This window comes from Perca flavescens, chromosome 11 (genome assembly GCF_004354835.1).
Source record: "Perca flavescens isolate YP-PL-M2 chromosome 11, PFLA_1.0, whole genome shotgun sequence".
Classification (NCBI taxonomy): domain Eukaryota; kingdom Metazoa; phylum Chordata; class Actinopteri; order Perciformes; family Percidae; genus Perca; species Perca flavescens.
In genome coordinates this window covers 34,282,445-34,299,348 of record NC_041341.1, presented here as the reverse complement: position 1 = coordinate 34,299,348, position 16,904 = coordinate 34,282,445, and the positions used below count along the sequence as shown (strand labels likewise).

Here is a 16,904-nt window from a genome sequence, read left to right as displayed (position 1 = left end):
GTAATAGAGAAATAATGGCCTCCTCCACCCCTATGCCTGGTTGGTAAGGGAACAGTAGGGGGTCCAGTTCTGAGCTCACCGGGGTTCTCAGGTATTGCAGTACAATCCTCTCCAAGTCTTCATGAGGAGAGAAGTTAAGAAGTTATCGCTCTCTCTCGCATATGGACAATAATATTTACTGAGCAACATATCTTCCACTACTCACTTTTAAGGCAAAGTAGACCGCTGTTAACAGCATTTTTGATTGCTTTGTGGTCACCGTATGAGTAAAAGTGACCGGTTGTTGGGAGTTTTGTTTTGTTTCTTGGTATACAATAAGGTATATAAAAAAAAAAGGTAGTTAATAAGTTAGTTTTTGAAAGAGTAACGAATAATTAGTTGCTGTATTTCAGAAGGGTAGTTAGTTTTTTAGAAGGGTAACGAATGATTAGTTATTCTTTCAAAAAACAGTAACTACCCTTCTGAAAAACAGTAACTAATCATTCGTTACTTTTTTTAAAACAGTAACTAATCATTAACCACCTATTTTTTTGTGTACCTTATTGTAAAGAGTTACCTGTTTCTTTGGCAATTACATTAATTTAGACTATATGTGATGCAGCATCCTGTCGTGCTGCGTGAACGTGATGGCTTCAGTCCCTGTGTGTTCATGTCTCTGTTATGGTGTATTGAACTTCTCTAGGTGTTGAGCCTTGTGTTAAATCACTTCATTCCACACGGTAATGTCCTAGTGCCATGGTGGGGTTATTCAAAGGTGGTGTGATTGCTGTAGGAGAGTACTGAAGGCCCAGGTGTAAAACACATGGCCTGGCACTGGACTTGAGACATGGAAGGTGGACTTAAAAAAGGACACTCCAGAAAACGATTGGTAAAAAAAAAAAAAAAAAAAAAAACAGCAAACCCCAGTATAATTGGCTGATGCAGACCTCCACAACTGTTGAATTGAATGAATACAACAGTAACATTGTTTTAAAGGGCAAATATGATATAGTATTTTCAGGTTAATACTTATATTCTGTGATTCTATTCTGCTTTAATGTTCAAACCCTGACCCTCACAAGAGAAAGGAGAGTGACAGAGCAGAAGTAAAGCTGGGGCGGCTTTTAGCTCTTGGCCAGAGCTTGGAGCGATCAAAGGCTGGCTGCTGGACTACTTTAGCTGCCAAGTTGGTGCACTTGCTTGATGTTTTTGACTGTGTTAGCAAAGACAATCATCAGTAAAGTAATGATACCAAATGCACGTGGACGTGTATTTACAGCAGTGGTGTCCAGGGGAACGGCACTCTCAAACCGTAGGGGGCGCCACATCACAAGGATATCCAACATCATGCAGTGGTGCTCGGACTTTTGGTCATTTGTTCATCCGTCAAGAGAAGGCCCAGGGGAATAGTCCCTGAGAGAAAGGGCTTTTCTAATCCAGTCAAACTATGCATTTCAATTCCTTTAGTACATGTTAATCTGTTAATACACTTTAAAAAAACACTCAAAAACTTCATCAGTCCCAGAACTTTATTATTCAGCATATTTAAAAAAAAAAAAAAAAAAAAAAAAAAAAAAAAGATGGAAACGTGGTTGTTGAGCTAAAGTAATACTGAGGTCACCAAGCAGTTTGGGGATTGGCTTTATAGACGCTGTAGTCTTCCTGTCTAAAGAAGGCCACTTCTGTTTCATTGGCTGAAACAAAAAACACAAATGGTTCAAGTTAACACTGGGACAACACTGAACCACTAGCAGCAGCTCCGGGACAGTCACGTCCTAATAGACTTATTGCTTACAAATCATTTTTATACTTCCATTAATGGCATTAGAATATCATTACAGGACATTCTGAGAATAGTAATACCACTTTTTATTAAGAAATTACCATATATGTCAGGCTAGAGTTTGGGGACGTGTATACAAATTTGTATATGCATACATCAAAAGCTTTGATAAACAGGTGCTATAGACCTTACTAATCAGGCAAATATAACAATAAAGAAAGTTTAAAGGGATGGGTTTCCAGCGTTTAAAAGATCCAGTGTGTAACATGTTTAGTTGTTCATTATCAAAATCTGTGTTGCCCGTTCACCAACTTGTCCTTTTTCATGAATATTTACCACCACCATCAATTCCAAGTATTCCTATTGGCTTGAAATTTTACATTTGCATTCGCATGAACTGAGGTAGACGCTCCATATTCATGCTCCATCTTGAAATACGTTAGTCGGTAAGGGACATACAGGATATACTGTTCCGCCTTTCACACTTGTCACATGATAAACTCACAGGTGCTGCTAATGCTGCTAATGGGTATCGTAGCTTCCCGGCCCCGGTAAGTTTGAAGAAGGAAACATGGAGGACCACACGTATTCAAAATTCAAATTTTAGGAACAGGAGTCTTCTTCGCCCAGAAACAGAAAAAGGAGATTGAAAAGAGCAAGAGACCGTATTTTTGAAGCGTGAAGGCTACCGTAGCTGTAATACGTACTTTGAACCGCGTGGCGTGAGAGAGTTGATTGCGATGATCTCAACGCTAGATGGGAGAAATGATCACACATTGGACCTTTAAAAGGGATGTGTTTCCAGCATTTAAAGGGATGTGTTCTGGAAACATATCCCTTTAAACGCTGGAAACAAGTCCCTTTAAAAAGGTACAATATGTAACATTTCTGCTTTAAAATGTCTAAAAATGACCATACCTATGTTATATATTTTTATGAGTTGTGTTCTTACACTATCCCAAATGTTTCCACCAAATGTCAAACCCAGAGAAATCTGTTATTTTATTTTCAGACACGGCGCGTTTCCTTTAGTCGCCCGTCAGTGGCGTCATATAACCTTTCACCCTCCAGTTGCTCTAACTTCCGTCAGAACACTGGCACCAAGATGATACGTTCAGGAGTAATTGTAAATCATACAATGTCACAGAAAAAAAATACTTGTAACCGTAATACTGCTTTTTTTTTGCCATACAGCATCATTTTGTGATGAATTACATCCCACTTTTTTATCACAGTAAAACAACAGAGACCTTATCTATTTTGAAAGTTCAATATCAATACCGGCTTGACGTTACTACAATGTGCTAACGTTGATGCTAAAGCTTTGTGGGTAACATTATGAGGTTACAACATCGTTCAACACGCTAATATTTATTTTTAGTATGACTGTTTCGACCACAGCTAACAGGACTGAGCTAACCCACGAATAACTTCCCTAGTAACGTTAGCTGTATAGATAGACGATTAATCTAATGCTAATTTAGCCAAAGTAGCACACCCCGGTCTGTCTGCCCTCACTCCCCCAGCGCAGAGAGACTCAGTTGGGATGACAGCTGACAACAGCCCCGGGACATAAAGCTAGCTAGTTACCGTTAGCCCCCAGTCAGCTATCAGCCAGCTACTTCCATTACAGCAACACCCGGCCAGAACTTATCTCCAGTGCCTGGTGCTTACGACGCTAACGTCAGTTTAATTAAACGTCGGGAAACAGACCATATCAGACCCAGCACCGAGTCACAACAGCGGCCATCCATAGCAGTAGCTAGCTAAATCTCCGTAGCGCTACCGGTGTATGTGCCGAAAATCTCCTCCCTGCCGAATTTCTCCCCCTTCGCGTTTAGCTGTCTTTACGGTTAGCTAAATTAATCCGACAAAAGGTGGGTTAAGCACCAAAAACAAAAAGTTAAGATTACTGAAGAGTGAAGGGGAGATAATTCCTGGCAGCTGGGAGATGTTCTGCTGCTGCACAACAGGCACCGAACGTCCTGGCTCGCTATCGCGGAGATTCCCCCGGCAATCCCCACCCACACCCGTCTCTCAGCCTTGTTGAGTAGCTTGCTAGCGTTACAACAAACCCCGTCCGCCCCGGTGTTGAAACCACCCAAAAGGTGACATTGATATGTGAAATATTTTGTGTTTTAGCTGCTGGCTACTGTTAGCTTGCTGGCTCACTAGCTAACTGGTCAGCTACAAATAAAAATCTAATCAAGAAAAACTTAATTATGTTGGGGAAACTGCAGCTATTTTATTAGAATAACATGAATAAACGTAATGTGAATAAACTTGAATGGGTAAACTCGTCCGTGAACTGATGCATTCTAACCGGCAGCGAAGGTGTTTAACACTAAAAACTCCCATAATTCCATGCAACTTTACAACGTCATCAAAAGTCCAGTTTTACCATCCATTGTTTTGGTTGAGAGACCCCTAGCGGCAGAAAGTTACATATTGTACGTTTAAACGCTGGAAACAAGTCCCTTTAAAAGCACATTTAAAACAGATACCAAATGTGAGTTAACTACGGACAATCATGAGATTAATTTAAATATTGAATCGATTGACAGCCCTAATATATGTAGCTATCGTGGAAGTTTCATTCCCTGAACAAAGTACACAGTGAGAACTGAACTCAAGTCTTACCAACGCCAGCAGCTGTAAGGGTTTGGCCGTCCTGCAGGATCAGCTTTTCATCGTCCTCCAAACTCATCACCAACTCATTAGTCTGCCAAAAAAAACGAATGTTTATATTCAGATGGCAACAAGGGCTTTTAAAGAAGCACAGAACTCCCAAACTACACTACAGCTTTCTTAGTCTGAGATGGCTTCAGTTGTGAATGTACAGATCATTTCGAGCTCATTCCGTGGCGATCCAGAGTCCTAAGTCTCTTAGCTTCGAGGTGACTCGACCAAGGACCAGTCATGGTCCACGCAAGGATGTCAACACAACGACAAGGCCTGACCCCAGGGGGACACGCTCACTTCAACTCAACCTACTTTTCTTGGACTCCGACACTGACAACTTTAGCTGCTCTTACAACAATGAAGAAACATAGAAACATTAAGACGGATTGATAAATAGGAACAATAAAAACAATATACATACAGTGCACCAGTGGGTACAGCACCAAGGTGTGTAGGATTGACTCAAATTAAACAACAGTAACTATGAAACATAGCAGCGTGGTTTACCATTCAGCAGGATCAATTCCTCATGAGTTTTGGTCCTTAAAAGGGGTGATAGAATGATTATATAGGGTATTTTACACTGTTCCTTAAGGTCTCCTAATGGGGTATGTAACATTGGTTGGGCTGAAAATTGCCCGAATGCTATTTTATTAGGCCCTTAACTACCCTGTGAATATTGCTCTATTTGGAACAAGAGCTTTTCTTCCAAATATGGTATGCTCATGAATATTCAGAATGAGCTACGCGCTGATTGGTTTGAGCAAACTCAGCGAGAAATCAACTATATAAAGCTCAAATATGGGACGTTTTACGAAAATTGATGGCTTATTGCAAATTTGGTAAGACTGTGTGTCGGAGTTCAGCTGCCGGTGCTGCCTGTGTTGCTGCCTCGCTGCCCGGCCTGCCTTCCTCCACAGACCCCGGCCTGCAGCTCCCCTCTTCCTGCTAGCTAAATGGCCCGTGTGTGAGAGTGATAGCGCGGTCAGCGAGCTTGTTACACCAGCAATCTCTTACCACAGTTCCAGTTACTCTAGGCTGGCTGTCAGCTGCCGGCATAACTAGAGTAGCTATATTTACAGTTAGAATTTTGTCACCCCACTTATACAACATATCTCTAAAAGGTCTTATAAAGCTAACAACGGTGTCTGATTTCAAGTTAATTAATTTTTGTGAACAGTGGGGGTTTCGTTAGCTATGACTGTCCCTTCAATCCTAGCTATGTGTAGCTAGCTACAAATCACGGATAGCTAGCTTAATTTTCCGCAAAATTTGTGTATATTTACAGTTTGAATTTCATCACGCCACTTATACATCTCCCTAAAGGTCTTATAAAGCTAACAACGGTGTCCGATTTCAAGTTAATGAATATTTGTGAATTTCAGAGGAATTCTAAGAGGAGCTAGCTCTCATTGATAGAGCTACATCCACCCGCAGGCTCTATCAATGAGACTCAGGGACAAGCAGCATTTATTTCCCCAATAGTTTGTTTAAATAACTCAACACATTATAACTACACACATTAAAAGATTAACTGGAACCTGTGGTAACAGATTGCTGGCGTAACAAGCTCGCTGACCGTGCTCTCACTCACACACACCGGGCATTTAGCTAGCAGGAAGAGGGGAGCTGCAGACCCTGGAGCTCTGTCAGAGCACCGGCGTTTAGTAGTCCATTATCAAAAAACCGGTGACTTTGCGCGGGTATGGAGTGCTGTGGGCTGCCAGTCATGACGGAGCTCCAAGTACCTCATAGCAGGCCGGGGTGTGTGAAGGAAGGCAGGTCGGGCGGCGAGGCAACAACACAGGCAGCGCCGCTGAATTCCGACACACAGTCGGACAAAATTTGCAATTGGCCATCAATTTTCGTAAAGCGGCCCATATTTGAGCTTTACATAGTTCATTTCTCGCATAAAAAAGTTTCAGAAGTGAATTTTGTAATGGAATAGCAGAGATCTGCGTGACCTAGCTAGATTCAGAAGACTACCTGATCTCAGGTCAGTTGTGTAGCCTATGTCAATCTTGGGGCGTGACCGTTCTCTTAATACACCCATGGGCTGACAAAGGTTCCGGTTTTTGGGAGGTTGACGTCAACTTCCAGCTTTGTTGGGATTCGCCCGTTTTCAGCGGCAGTTTCAAAATATGAGATTTTCATAGTAAAGGGGTTTCAATGGGACTTTGAGCTTCTATGTATGTCCTATTTACCCACCAAACTGTCATTATTCAACTATGACAGGGTAAAATCGGTTTTGCATTCTATCACCCCTTTAAAAAAGGGCTTTTAGAGTACACATATTATGAAAACAAATCACTTTTCTGGGATTTGGGGTGTTATTTGTCTCAGGTGCTTCCACACGCATACAAACTTGAAAAAAAAACAAAAAAAACATCCATGCTGTTTTGAGTGAGATACGGTTTCTGAATGTGTCCTGGGTCCGTGTACTTGGCGGCCAACGGATTTTCGTTTTGAAAGTAAAAAAAACCAAAAACGAGAAACGGCCAGTTTCCCAATTACCATTAGTAAATAGGAAAACAAAAAACGGAAAACAACCCATTATTCGTTTTTTGTTTTGATATTAAAAAACGGAAAACGAAAAACTATCTCGTTATCCGATTTTCTTTGATGTGTTTGTAGATGGAACTCGGAAATTAAATTGTGTGTATAATCTTATTCCTCATTCATTTTTTTCGTGACCCGGAAGCGATCGTAGGTAGTAAGCGGCTGCATACCCGGAAATCATTTGGACATCAATGAGACCCATGAGACCATGGACAGTTAGAATGATACGGACGTAAAAATGTTTTTAGACGAATATGCTAGTTTTATATTAGAAAACCGAAAGAATATGATGTCTTGTGGGGATATAGCAGCTGCGCTGGGTTCACAGTTTGGAACGATACGGGGGTTTTCTGAGAGGATCGTGTGCGGAGGTGGTGTGCTCAGCAGGGACTTGTGGCGAAACACAAGTTGACTTATTATGAAGTGGTTACAGGAGATTAGCGCTGACTGCTCTCATTCATCAAAAATGAGTCTACACAACAAGACAACCATCATAGTCTAATAATAATAATAATAATAATAATAATAATGAAGCGAAAACATTTTCAAATTTTCTCATTTTCACATAAAAGCTCTCTAACGTTGTTTTAAGCCATTGCTTTGGCAAATATCTGTCAAACAAACTAAAATCGAAACCATGATATGGCTTTCCCTTATCAAATCACAAAAGACTCCGATTTAATACAACAATATCTGTCAAACAAACAGGGGCCTGTTTCACAAAACCAATATAAGGGATTAAGCCGGGATTTCCTGGTTATCCTGGATGAATTTAGCCTTGACTCGGTTTCACGAAAGCAGAGGCACATAAATCACCATGGAGATTTATTCTGTGCAGCTAGCCTGGTCCTGACCAGGCTAACAGCCAGGATTTATTTAATCCTGGAACCTTTTCTGTTCACTCAGCAGTGGTTTTACACTTTTCTTATCAGCCTGGATTAAAATATAACAGGTGCATATTGCTGTTCATTTAAGTACTGTTATTATTTAAAGTTGTGACCATTATCTTTTTTTATAATTATAAATTTGTCATTGTTACTGTTATATTGCTGTATGAAGACTGCTGTTCATATTTTTGTAAGATTTTGATGAATATATAATGGAAGTTGTTGAGATAATTAGAAAAGGCTGATAAAATTTCAAATGAGTTTTAAATGAAGTCTGTTACTAAGGGCAATACATACAATGCTGTACATTTCTATAGTTCCCCAATGCACCTTAAATTATTTTAGTTTATAATTTATTTTTTTATTCTTTAACAATAAGGATCATGTTTGTTCTGCTTCCATGTGCATTGTATTTGGCCTTCTTAACACACAATTTGTGTTGTCCAGTAAACTGGGACTATAATTTGGGAGGATTGTACAATTTTAAGAACATATCCTAACTGTACAATCCTCCCAAATTATAGACTTAGTTCACTGGACCAGTAACTATCTAGTGATGTAGGCTACTGTACATTCATGTAACAACAGGGAGAGGACACCGTCATGGTTTTTGACCTTATATTTTGCCTGGGGGGAAATAACTGATGAATATACTCTGTTCCATTCATGTTTATAGTGTGCATAGAATGTATCACTTTATTATCTTTATAGTTTCTAGATTTTACAGTGCAATTTCTTCAGTGTTTTTATTTTCTATGTCCATATATACCAGGGAGCAAGGCATATAATATGTAGAGAAGGAAACTCGTCCTCTATAAAAAATAAAAAAAACGCGAGAAAAAGCGTGACAGATAATAGCGGACGACTAAATGATAGTCTAAAAATATACATTTATGAACTACTGCTCTTAAATGAAACCATTCAATGTGTCACTTGTCATTTGCAATCATTGAATGGTAGGATTATGAGGGTTTCCATTCAGAGCAGTGGTCAGTTAATGTAGATGTTTAGGCTGCTTACGCATTCAGTCGGTCCGTGATCGTCTGCTACGCTTTCTCTCGCTGTTTCAGTACAGCGGCCGTGTTATTTTCTTTTTATTCAAATAATGTGTTTCACGTCATCATACTTCCACAAGAAGCTGCTGCTCACTCTGTATAAAGTAGCCTATCTACAATGCCTATTCTCTATTTTGGCATCAGTAAATCTGTGATCGACCTCGCGGTCTTTTGAGGAAATCCGTGGACGCGCATCTATCTAGTTCAGCCTGGCTCGACCAAGTCGCTCCTCCTCAGCCTGGCTTGGCCTTCGTGAAACGCACCAAGCCAGGATGCACAGATTAGACTAGGTCAAGCCTCGCTTTATCAGTTATCCTGGATTTATATCTGCTTTTTTGAAACAGGCCCCCAGGCTATAATTAGTATAAATAAGATATAAAATCAATATAAATGTGATTTTTGGAGGTTAAAAAAGTAACTCTACATTTTAAATGAGCTACTTTAACTATTTTACTTGTACTTGAGTAAACAACAAAGTAACAGTACTTTTACTTAAGTAGAACTTTTTTTTACTCTTTTCACTTCTGCTGATTTATTTAAATCCAAAAATTGCATAGACCTAGCCCTAGTCTGCATATCGGCGTAGCTGTGGTCAGCTTATTATTTACTTTAAGAGTAGCATTCATTTGTATGTTTAACAAAAGCGGTAAACAGCGATTGATAAAAAAAAAAAAACTGCCGCACATTATTATTATTACTATTATTAGACTATGATGGTTGTCTTGTTGCGTAGACTCATTTTTGATGAATGAGAGCGGTCAGCGCTAATCTCCTGCACTTCATAATAAAAGTCAACTTGTGTTACGCCAGTGAAATGCTTTTAATATTTGCATATTAAAAGCAATATGCAGACTAGGGCTAGGTCTATGCAATTTTTAGATTTAAATAAATCACCAGAAGTGAAAAGAGTAAAAAAAAGTTCTACTTAAGTTCTACTTGTTGTTTACTCAAGTACATGTAAAATAGTAAAAGTAGCTAATTTAAAATGTAGAGTTACTTAGTTACTTTTTTAACCTCCAAAAATCCCATTTGTATTGATTTTATATCTTATTTATACTAATTATAGCCCTGTTTGTTTGACAGATATTGTTGTATTAAATCGGAGTCTTTTGCGATTTGATAAGGGAAAGCCATATCATGGTTTTGATTTTAGTTTGTTTGACAGATATTTGCCAAAGCAATGGCGCAAAACAACGTTAGAGACCTTTTATGTGAAAATTAGAAATTTTGAAAATGTTTTTTGCTTCATTATCATTATTATTATTAGACTATGATGGTTGTCTTGTTGTATAGACTCATTTTTGATGAATGAGAGCAGTCAGCGCTAATCTCCTGTGACCACTTCATAATAAAAGTCAACTTGTGTTTCGCCACAAGTCCCTGCTGAGCACACCACCTCCGCACACTTTTTCGTTTTCTGTTTTTTAATATCAAAACAAAAAACGAATAATGGGTTGTTTTCCGTTTTTTGTTTTCCTATTTACTAATGGTAATTGGGAAACTGGCCGTTTCTCGTTTTTGTTTTTTTCCTTTCAAAAACGAAAATCCGTTGGCCGCCAAGTACACGGACCGCCCTGCCTTCAGTCTCCGGGTGAGCTGGTCAAAACCTGCACGGCTTTCTACGTCACTAGCCGAGACGAGGTGGCTAACCGTAGCATGCTAGCTCGTTCTCAATGGCAAAACACTGCTACAACACCCACTAGTTCACCATAATCTCCAAAAGAACTACTCCTGTGTCCCTGTTCTGCAGGTATTCCACGCAAAGTTGGAAGTGTGCTCTTGTTTAGAAGAAGTCTCCCAGCTAATCCTGCCTTGTACTGACTGAAGTTAGAGAAACAAACAGCTAGCTCATGTAATAGCCGAGACACACACACACACCAGACGGCCGACCGTCAACAGAAAAGCCGGAATGATCAGTCGGGCCCCCGAGGCACAAAAAACTGCCTCGGAACACACTGAGGCGACACGACTTGAGAAACGTAATACGTCTCCATAGCAGCAGGCGGCGCTACTCTGTATTGTTGCCCAAGCAATGAAAACCGGCAGCTGATTGGATGAACTCGTCACATGGGTTTGATTTCTCCGGAAATTCAAAGCCAGACTGTCATGGTGGCTCGTTCAGAATACGATCTCATATTGTACTAAAATAGTTCACTGAAACTTGTTTCTGAAAACATTTTAAGATGTAGGCCGTGCAGTTGCTGAATCTGTCTTCATTTCAGATCAACAAAGGTCAGTTTAAGTCACGCTCATTCCGCTCGCCATTTCCGGGTGAGTCCCGACTGCCCTGCCTCCGAGTGAACACGTCAGGTCGGCCAAAATGAACGCCGACAGCCCCCCAGACTGACGACCGCACGGGACACACCGAACAGACTCGAGTCACTGACCTCGCCAGACTGTCCAACGGCCGATTATCGGCCCTGCGTGTCCCGGCCTAATCCTTACCTAGCTACTGCGCTTGTGTGCCTCGCAGCAAAGATGGGACAGAATTGCGATGCCTCGCTCTGTAGCTAAAACAGAGAGCTCAACACACAGGGTGAAAAGAGGAGCTGCAGCAATGTGCAGTACAGAAAAGATGTACCCACACCAGCATTGTGCTCTCTTAACAGAACAATCAACTAAATCCAAAAAACGGTGTCTTAAAAAAAAAAATCCCCACCAAGGGAGAAACAAAAACAGCATATGAAATGAAGTTAATGGTGGTAAAAATAGTTAATATACACATACATAGCCCGTTTACCGCTCCATATCCATATCATTGACACCAGGCCATAGTAAAATCTATCTGTAAAATTTTCTCTAAATCAGTGTGACATACAGCTTCATATTGATTATGGATTCAAACGTGTTGTACTGCATAGTTTAACATAGTGAATGAGCCACAACAAACTGCACGAAGAGGACCAGAAACAGTGGGGGCAGTGGTGGCCTAAAGGTTAGACGAGAGAGAGAATCTGGCCGATGCCTAAAAAGTATTGGAATTCAGTACACAGCCCTACGAGTAGAGATGTTCGATACTGCCTAAAACGCTGGTATCGGTATCGGGAAGTACTGGAGTTTATGCATCCGATACCACGTATTAAAGCCCTAAAGAAAATCTACATTAAAGTAGTTTATTTATGTTCTTTTTCCGTTATAACTGACTGTCAAACTGGAGAATAAAAGAAAGTTCTGGGGCATTCATTGTTTGTGTTTGTTCATGTTTCACAAAGAGTTTAACCTGAGCCAGACCGACAACAAAGATAGAAATCATATCACATCCATACAGGGATAGTAGTATACAGCTGTTAAAACATAATGAAATTTATGAAACTCTGGTATCGGATCGGTACTCGGTATCGGCCGATACGCAAGTTCAGGTATCGGAATCGGTATCAGCAAGCAAAAAAGTGGTATCGGGCCGTCTCTACCTACGAGCAACTTGAGGTTTTTTTTCTCTCCAGAATCTCTTGAATATAGGATAAGACAGTCGATGAGGATAACTACACTATGATCATTGTGTTCATTAGATTTCATATCACACGACATCTGCCCTACTGTAACTTTCACCAGCGAAGTGTTGCTTAATGAAGAGGCATCTGCCAGCGGGCCATTTCGTGGGCCTTTCGTGACTTCTCAACCTGGGTGCTGCCGACATTGAGGACACTCGGCACGTGTGTGACACTTCAGATCAGAATCAGAAAAAGCTTTATGGTCACAATAAGTACACTTGCGTGGAATTTGCCTCGGTGAATAACGCAAACATGAACAAACAGACTTATTAAACATCAATGTGAAAGATAGATACCTTTGCTCCATGTGCTTGGTGGATAATCTTCATTGTGTCTGAAAATACAAGAGAATGGAAGCAGATGCAGAGGTGATTTAGCCAGGTGCCTTGCACATACCAGAACAAGCCAAATAGCTCAGACACACTGCTATCCATTACTTGATTATTACTTTAACATGTTTTGGTTGGTCAAAGTACATCAAGTACACAATTATAAATGTATTATTTGTAACCACGTGGCCCCTTTTAACACTACAGAATATATAATCATATCATGAGGTGATAATGAGCAGCTGCTGCCTCAGCATGCTGCACATAACGTTACATCATCACGAATCTAGTCAGAAACTAATGAGCCAACGTTAACGTTAGTCTGAACACTAATTCTCCTTTAACGTGCCGTTGAGAGCCAACTTACTGCCCATTAGAGCCGTCAGTCTTCCTCTATAATACCATTTGAATTTAATTTTTTTTTTTTTTTAGATTCAATTAATATTCAAATATTTTATGCTCAAATGCAGCCGGTTATAAATATGTACTGCACTACTCAGGCTTATGCGTTGTCAATGCTACTACAAGCATGTGGTTGTTGTTACACGTTCTGTCACTCCCCCCTGTACTAACATTAGTCGGTACAAAATGTTAGCTTACAATGCCTTGTGTTTCTCACTCCTTTAACTTATTGTTCATCAGACGTGACATGAGAAGAGGGAGATTAACTAACATTAGCCAATTTATTACAAAAAAATAAAAAAAATCACATTCAAATAGTAATTTTAGCATTCAAATAGTATTGATTTTTTTAGTATTCAAATTATATTTGACTTTCGGAATTCAATCCAACAGCCCTACTGCCCATTTATCAAACAACAATCTTTTAAATACATTTCAACCTGACTTCCGTTCCCATCAGTCAACTGAAAGTGCCTTGACCAGAGTAGTAAATGATCTATTAGTTACTGCTGACTGTGACTCAACATCTCTGTTGCTGCAGCCCTCCACACTGTGAACCGCAGCCGTCTGGAGAGTTCTACTGGTGTCCAGGGTGGTTTTCACCCATATTCATCAAATCCAACTGAACATGTCAACTACAACAATACCAATTCTTGGTATAGTTCTATGTTCTATAGTGAACATTTAGAGGCATGTGTATCAGACATAAAAAGATGGATGGGTTTGAACTTTCTGCTGTTGAATGCTGATAAAACAGAGCCATTAGTAGTAAGACCAGCCAAACATGGGCACTTTACATTTAAGAACCTGTGTAATAATGTTGATGCTTGTATTATCTCTGAAAGCTTGAGCATCAAAAACTTTTGGTGGGATTTTTGACATTCCAGTCTCACATCAAGGCTATTACCAAACAGCATTTTTCCATCCCAGTAACATTGCAAAAGTCGACCCATTTTATCATTTCGTAATGCTGAAACTGTAATCTACGCATTTGTGTCTTCCTGACTAGATTACTGCAATGTCCTGTTTTCTGGTCTTCCCAATTGTGCCACTAGAGGCCTTTAACTTGCTCAGAACACTGCAGCCAGAATCTTGACAGCACTAAAAAATATGACCACACAACAGCCTGTGGCCTCTCTTCACTGGCTCCCAGTGCAAGCTATAGAGCTTATTTTAAGGTTCTTTTAACATAAAAAGCCCTGCATGGACTCTCACCACCGTATTTATCTCAGCTTATTACACCGTATACACTAACACACTCTGCTCCCTTGATGCTGGTCTCCTGATCATTCCCCTACTAAACTTAAAATATATTGGTTATAGAGCAGTCTCCTGCCGTGTCACTCATCTCACTACATGTTAAAGAAGCTACTCAGTTGATATGTAAAGTGCACTGAGACCATGTCTAATGGTGATTTCCCACTTTAAATACATTTGATTGACGATGTAACGCGAGTCTAACACTAATGTCAGCCATACATACCATAGGCGTATTTCTTGAAAGGAGGAGGAAGCCCCTGCCGTGTTGCTATATCTGAAAGAAACGGAGTTTATCATGAATTGAGGAATTGCCATGGGTACAATGCTGAGTCATGACATGCCACAGTCTGTCATTGTGCTGACTCACCGTCTCTGACCAGCTGTATGAAGTCGTGCACCGTCTGGTCTAACCGGACTCCGTGAAACACTACTGGCTTAAAGTTTCTGTGCTCGAAGGAGCGGACCAGTCGCACGGTGACCACAGCTGCAGCGGCCATGTCCCCCGCTGCCTGTCCGCGGACAGCTCGGGGAAACTAACGCTGGCTCGGAGTGGTGTCACGCAGCCAAAAGCTACCAGCTTCCAGCTACCAGCTACCAGCTAACGTTAACAGCCAACAGCCAACAGCCAACAGCTTCCTGCTACCAGCTAACGTTAACAGCCAACAGCCAACAGCTTCCTGCTACCAGCTAACGTTAACAGCCAACAGCTTCCAGCTTCCAGCTACCAGCTAACGTTAACCGCTAACGTCAACAGCTACCGTCCAGTTGTTTGGCGTGGGTGTGTTAGCACGTGTCTGTGACGTTCTCAAAATACATCCATGGTGACGTAGGCGCTCTAACGTTACCGGATATCTGATAAGGCAGATCAGTCGAGCCCCGAGACACGAGCACGTTCAGCTATCAAGACTCGATGAGTCGATAACCGAGCTGCTCTTCTTTTTCTTCTTCTTATTTACTGGTGAATAGCGCCCACAGCATCGGAGTGTATGGAGAGTGAAACCTGTGCTATGATTCCAAATAAAAAGCAGAGCTAGCCTGTATCAGTCACATGAGCACCCTTACTTCTTAGTGTTATTAAGAGTATTATTATAGGCGGATGGGTATACCACAATAAGCTACAAATAATGATGTATTGGGGGAAACTAGCAGTTCTGTGTAAAAGCCACTGAAACACTCATCCACGCATTCATCACCTCACCACTGGACTACTGCAACAGCATTCTGTACGGCACACCCACCTCATTCCTCAAAAAACTACAGTATATCCAATACTGAGCCTCCTGTTTACTCACTCACTCAGACCACATCACTCCAGTCCTCCGAGACCTCCACTGGCTCCCCATCCAACACAGAATCCAGTTCTAAATCATCACCTACAAGGCTCTCACTCACTTCAGTCCTTTTCCTTTTTTTATATCCTGTTTCTATGCTGCTTTGCTTAACCTTTTTAATATCTATCTCTAGTTGTTACTCTTTGTGTTGTCCTGATCTTGTTTTTCTTTGTCTTTACCTCGTGAAGTGCTTTTGAGTGGCTACCTTTTAAAGCGCTATATAAAATAAATGTATTATATTTATTACTTTGTTTGGTCATTTCTCCCATTGTCACCTGTTTCACAGTGTCCACACATCCATAGCAGTGTGTGTGCTGCGCACAGGCATGGAACAAGTACTCAGATCTTTTTAAAGAGTAAAAGTAGCAATACCACAGTGTAAAAATACTCTATACAAGTCCGTCCTGATACAAGTAAAGCATTCATAAGCTTACTAAAGTACAAGTACAAAAGAATTAGCATAAAAATATAGTTAAAAGTTGTTAAAGTTATAATACTTAGCCCATTCAGAATCATATACATACATATATATATATATATATATATATATATATATATATATATATATATATATATATATATATATATATATATATATATATATATATATATATATATGCACACACACATACATACATACACACACAAAATAATATAAGAATGCTTTCAAAAATATAATTGAGTTTATTTTTATCAATTTACAAAATGCAAAGTGAGCGACCAAAAGAACATCTAAATCACATCAATATTTGGGGTTACTACCCTTTGCCTTCAAACCAGCATCAGTTCATAATGGTGCGTTCTATTATTCTCAATGAACCGACTCGGACCTCGGATATGACGTAATTTCCACACTTCAAGCGTTCTGGTATGTTTTGCGCGTCCGAGTCGGAGAAAAAACACGGACACCACCCGGAAAGCTGTTGCTATGGTAGCACTGGCCGAGTAGTAACGCTAGCCACGTTAACAAACAAGGCTTCATTCAATATTGCACTCACAACAAGACCGATTCCCATACCAACAGGCAGAGAAACGGACGCAGTAAGGTATTGCAGTAATACGAGTGATTAAAATCTTCATTTAAACAGCCAAAGCGGTCCAAAAATAATGACAACAATTCATACTACAAGTCACACAGGGCGCTGC

The 16,904-nt window shown here is 40.3% G+C and overlaps 1 protein-coding gene across 1 annotated transcript; it reads right to left on the bottom strand.

The window, feature by feature from the left end:
- Positions 1-1,490: 1,490 nt before the first annotated feature.
- c11h2orf76 (chromosome 11 C2orf76 homolog) lies at positions 1,491-15,327 on the bottom strand. The gene is made up of 5 exons (XM_028591656.1): positions 14,795-15,327; positions 14,651-14,701; positions 12,733-12,770; positions 4,403-4,484; positions 1,491-1,673 (listed from the first exon to the last, which is right to left on the bottom strand). The coding sequence occupies exons 1-5, from the start codon at positions 14,922-14,924 to the stop codon at positions 1,597-1,599; spliced, it is 378 nt and encodes a 125-aa protein (XP_028447457.1). The 5' UTR covers positions 14,925-15,327; the 3' UTR covers positions 1,491-1,596.
- Between the last annotated feature and the right edge of the window lie 1,577 nt (positions 15,328-16,904).

What these genes read in the sequence shown, in the direction of transcription:
- c11h2orf76 (XM_028591656.1), bottom strand. Translation starts at nt 14,924, where the DNA reads ATGGCCGCTGCAGCTGTGGTCACCGTGCGACTGGTCCGCTCCTTCGAG. An exon ending in TTTCAAGAAATACGCCTATG is followed by an intron (nt 12,771 to 14,650) that starts GTATGTATGGCT and finishes TTGTATTTTCAG; the next exon opens with ACACAATGAAGATTATCCAC. An exon ending in ACCAAGCACATGGAGCAAAG is followed by an intron (nt 4,485 to 12,732) that starts GTATCTATCTTT and finishes TTTTTTTGGCAG; the next exon opens with ACTAATGAGTTGGTGATGAG.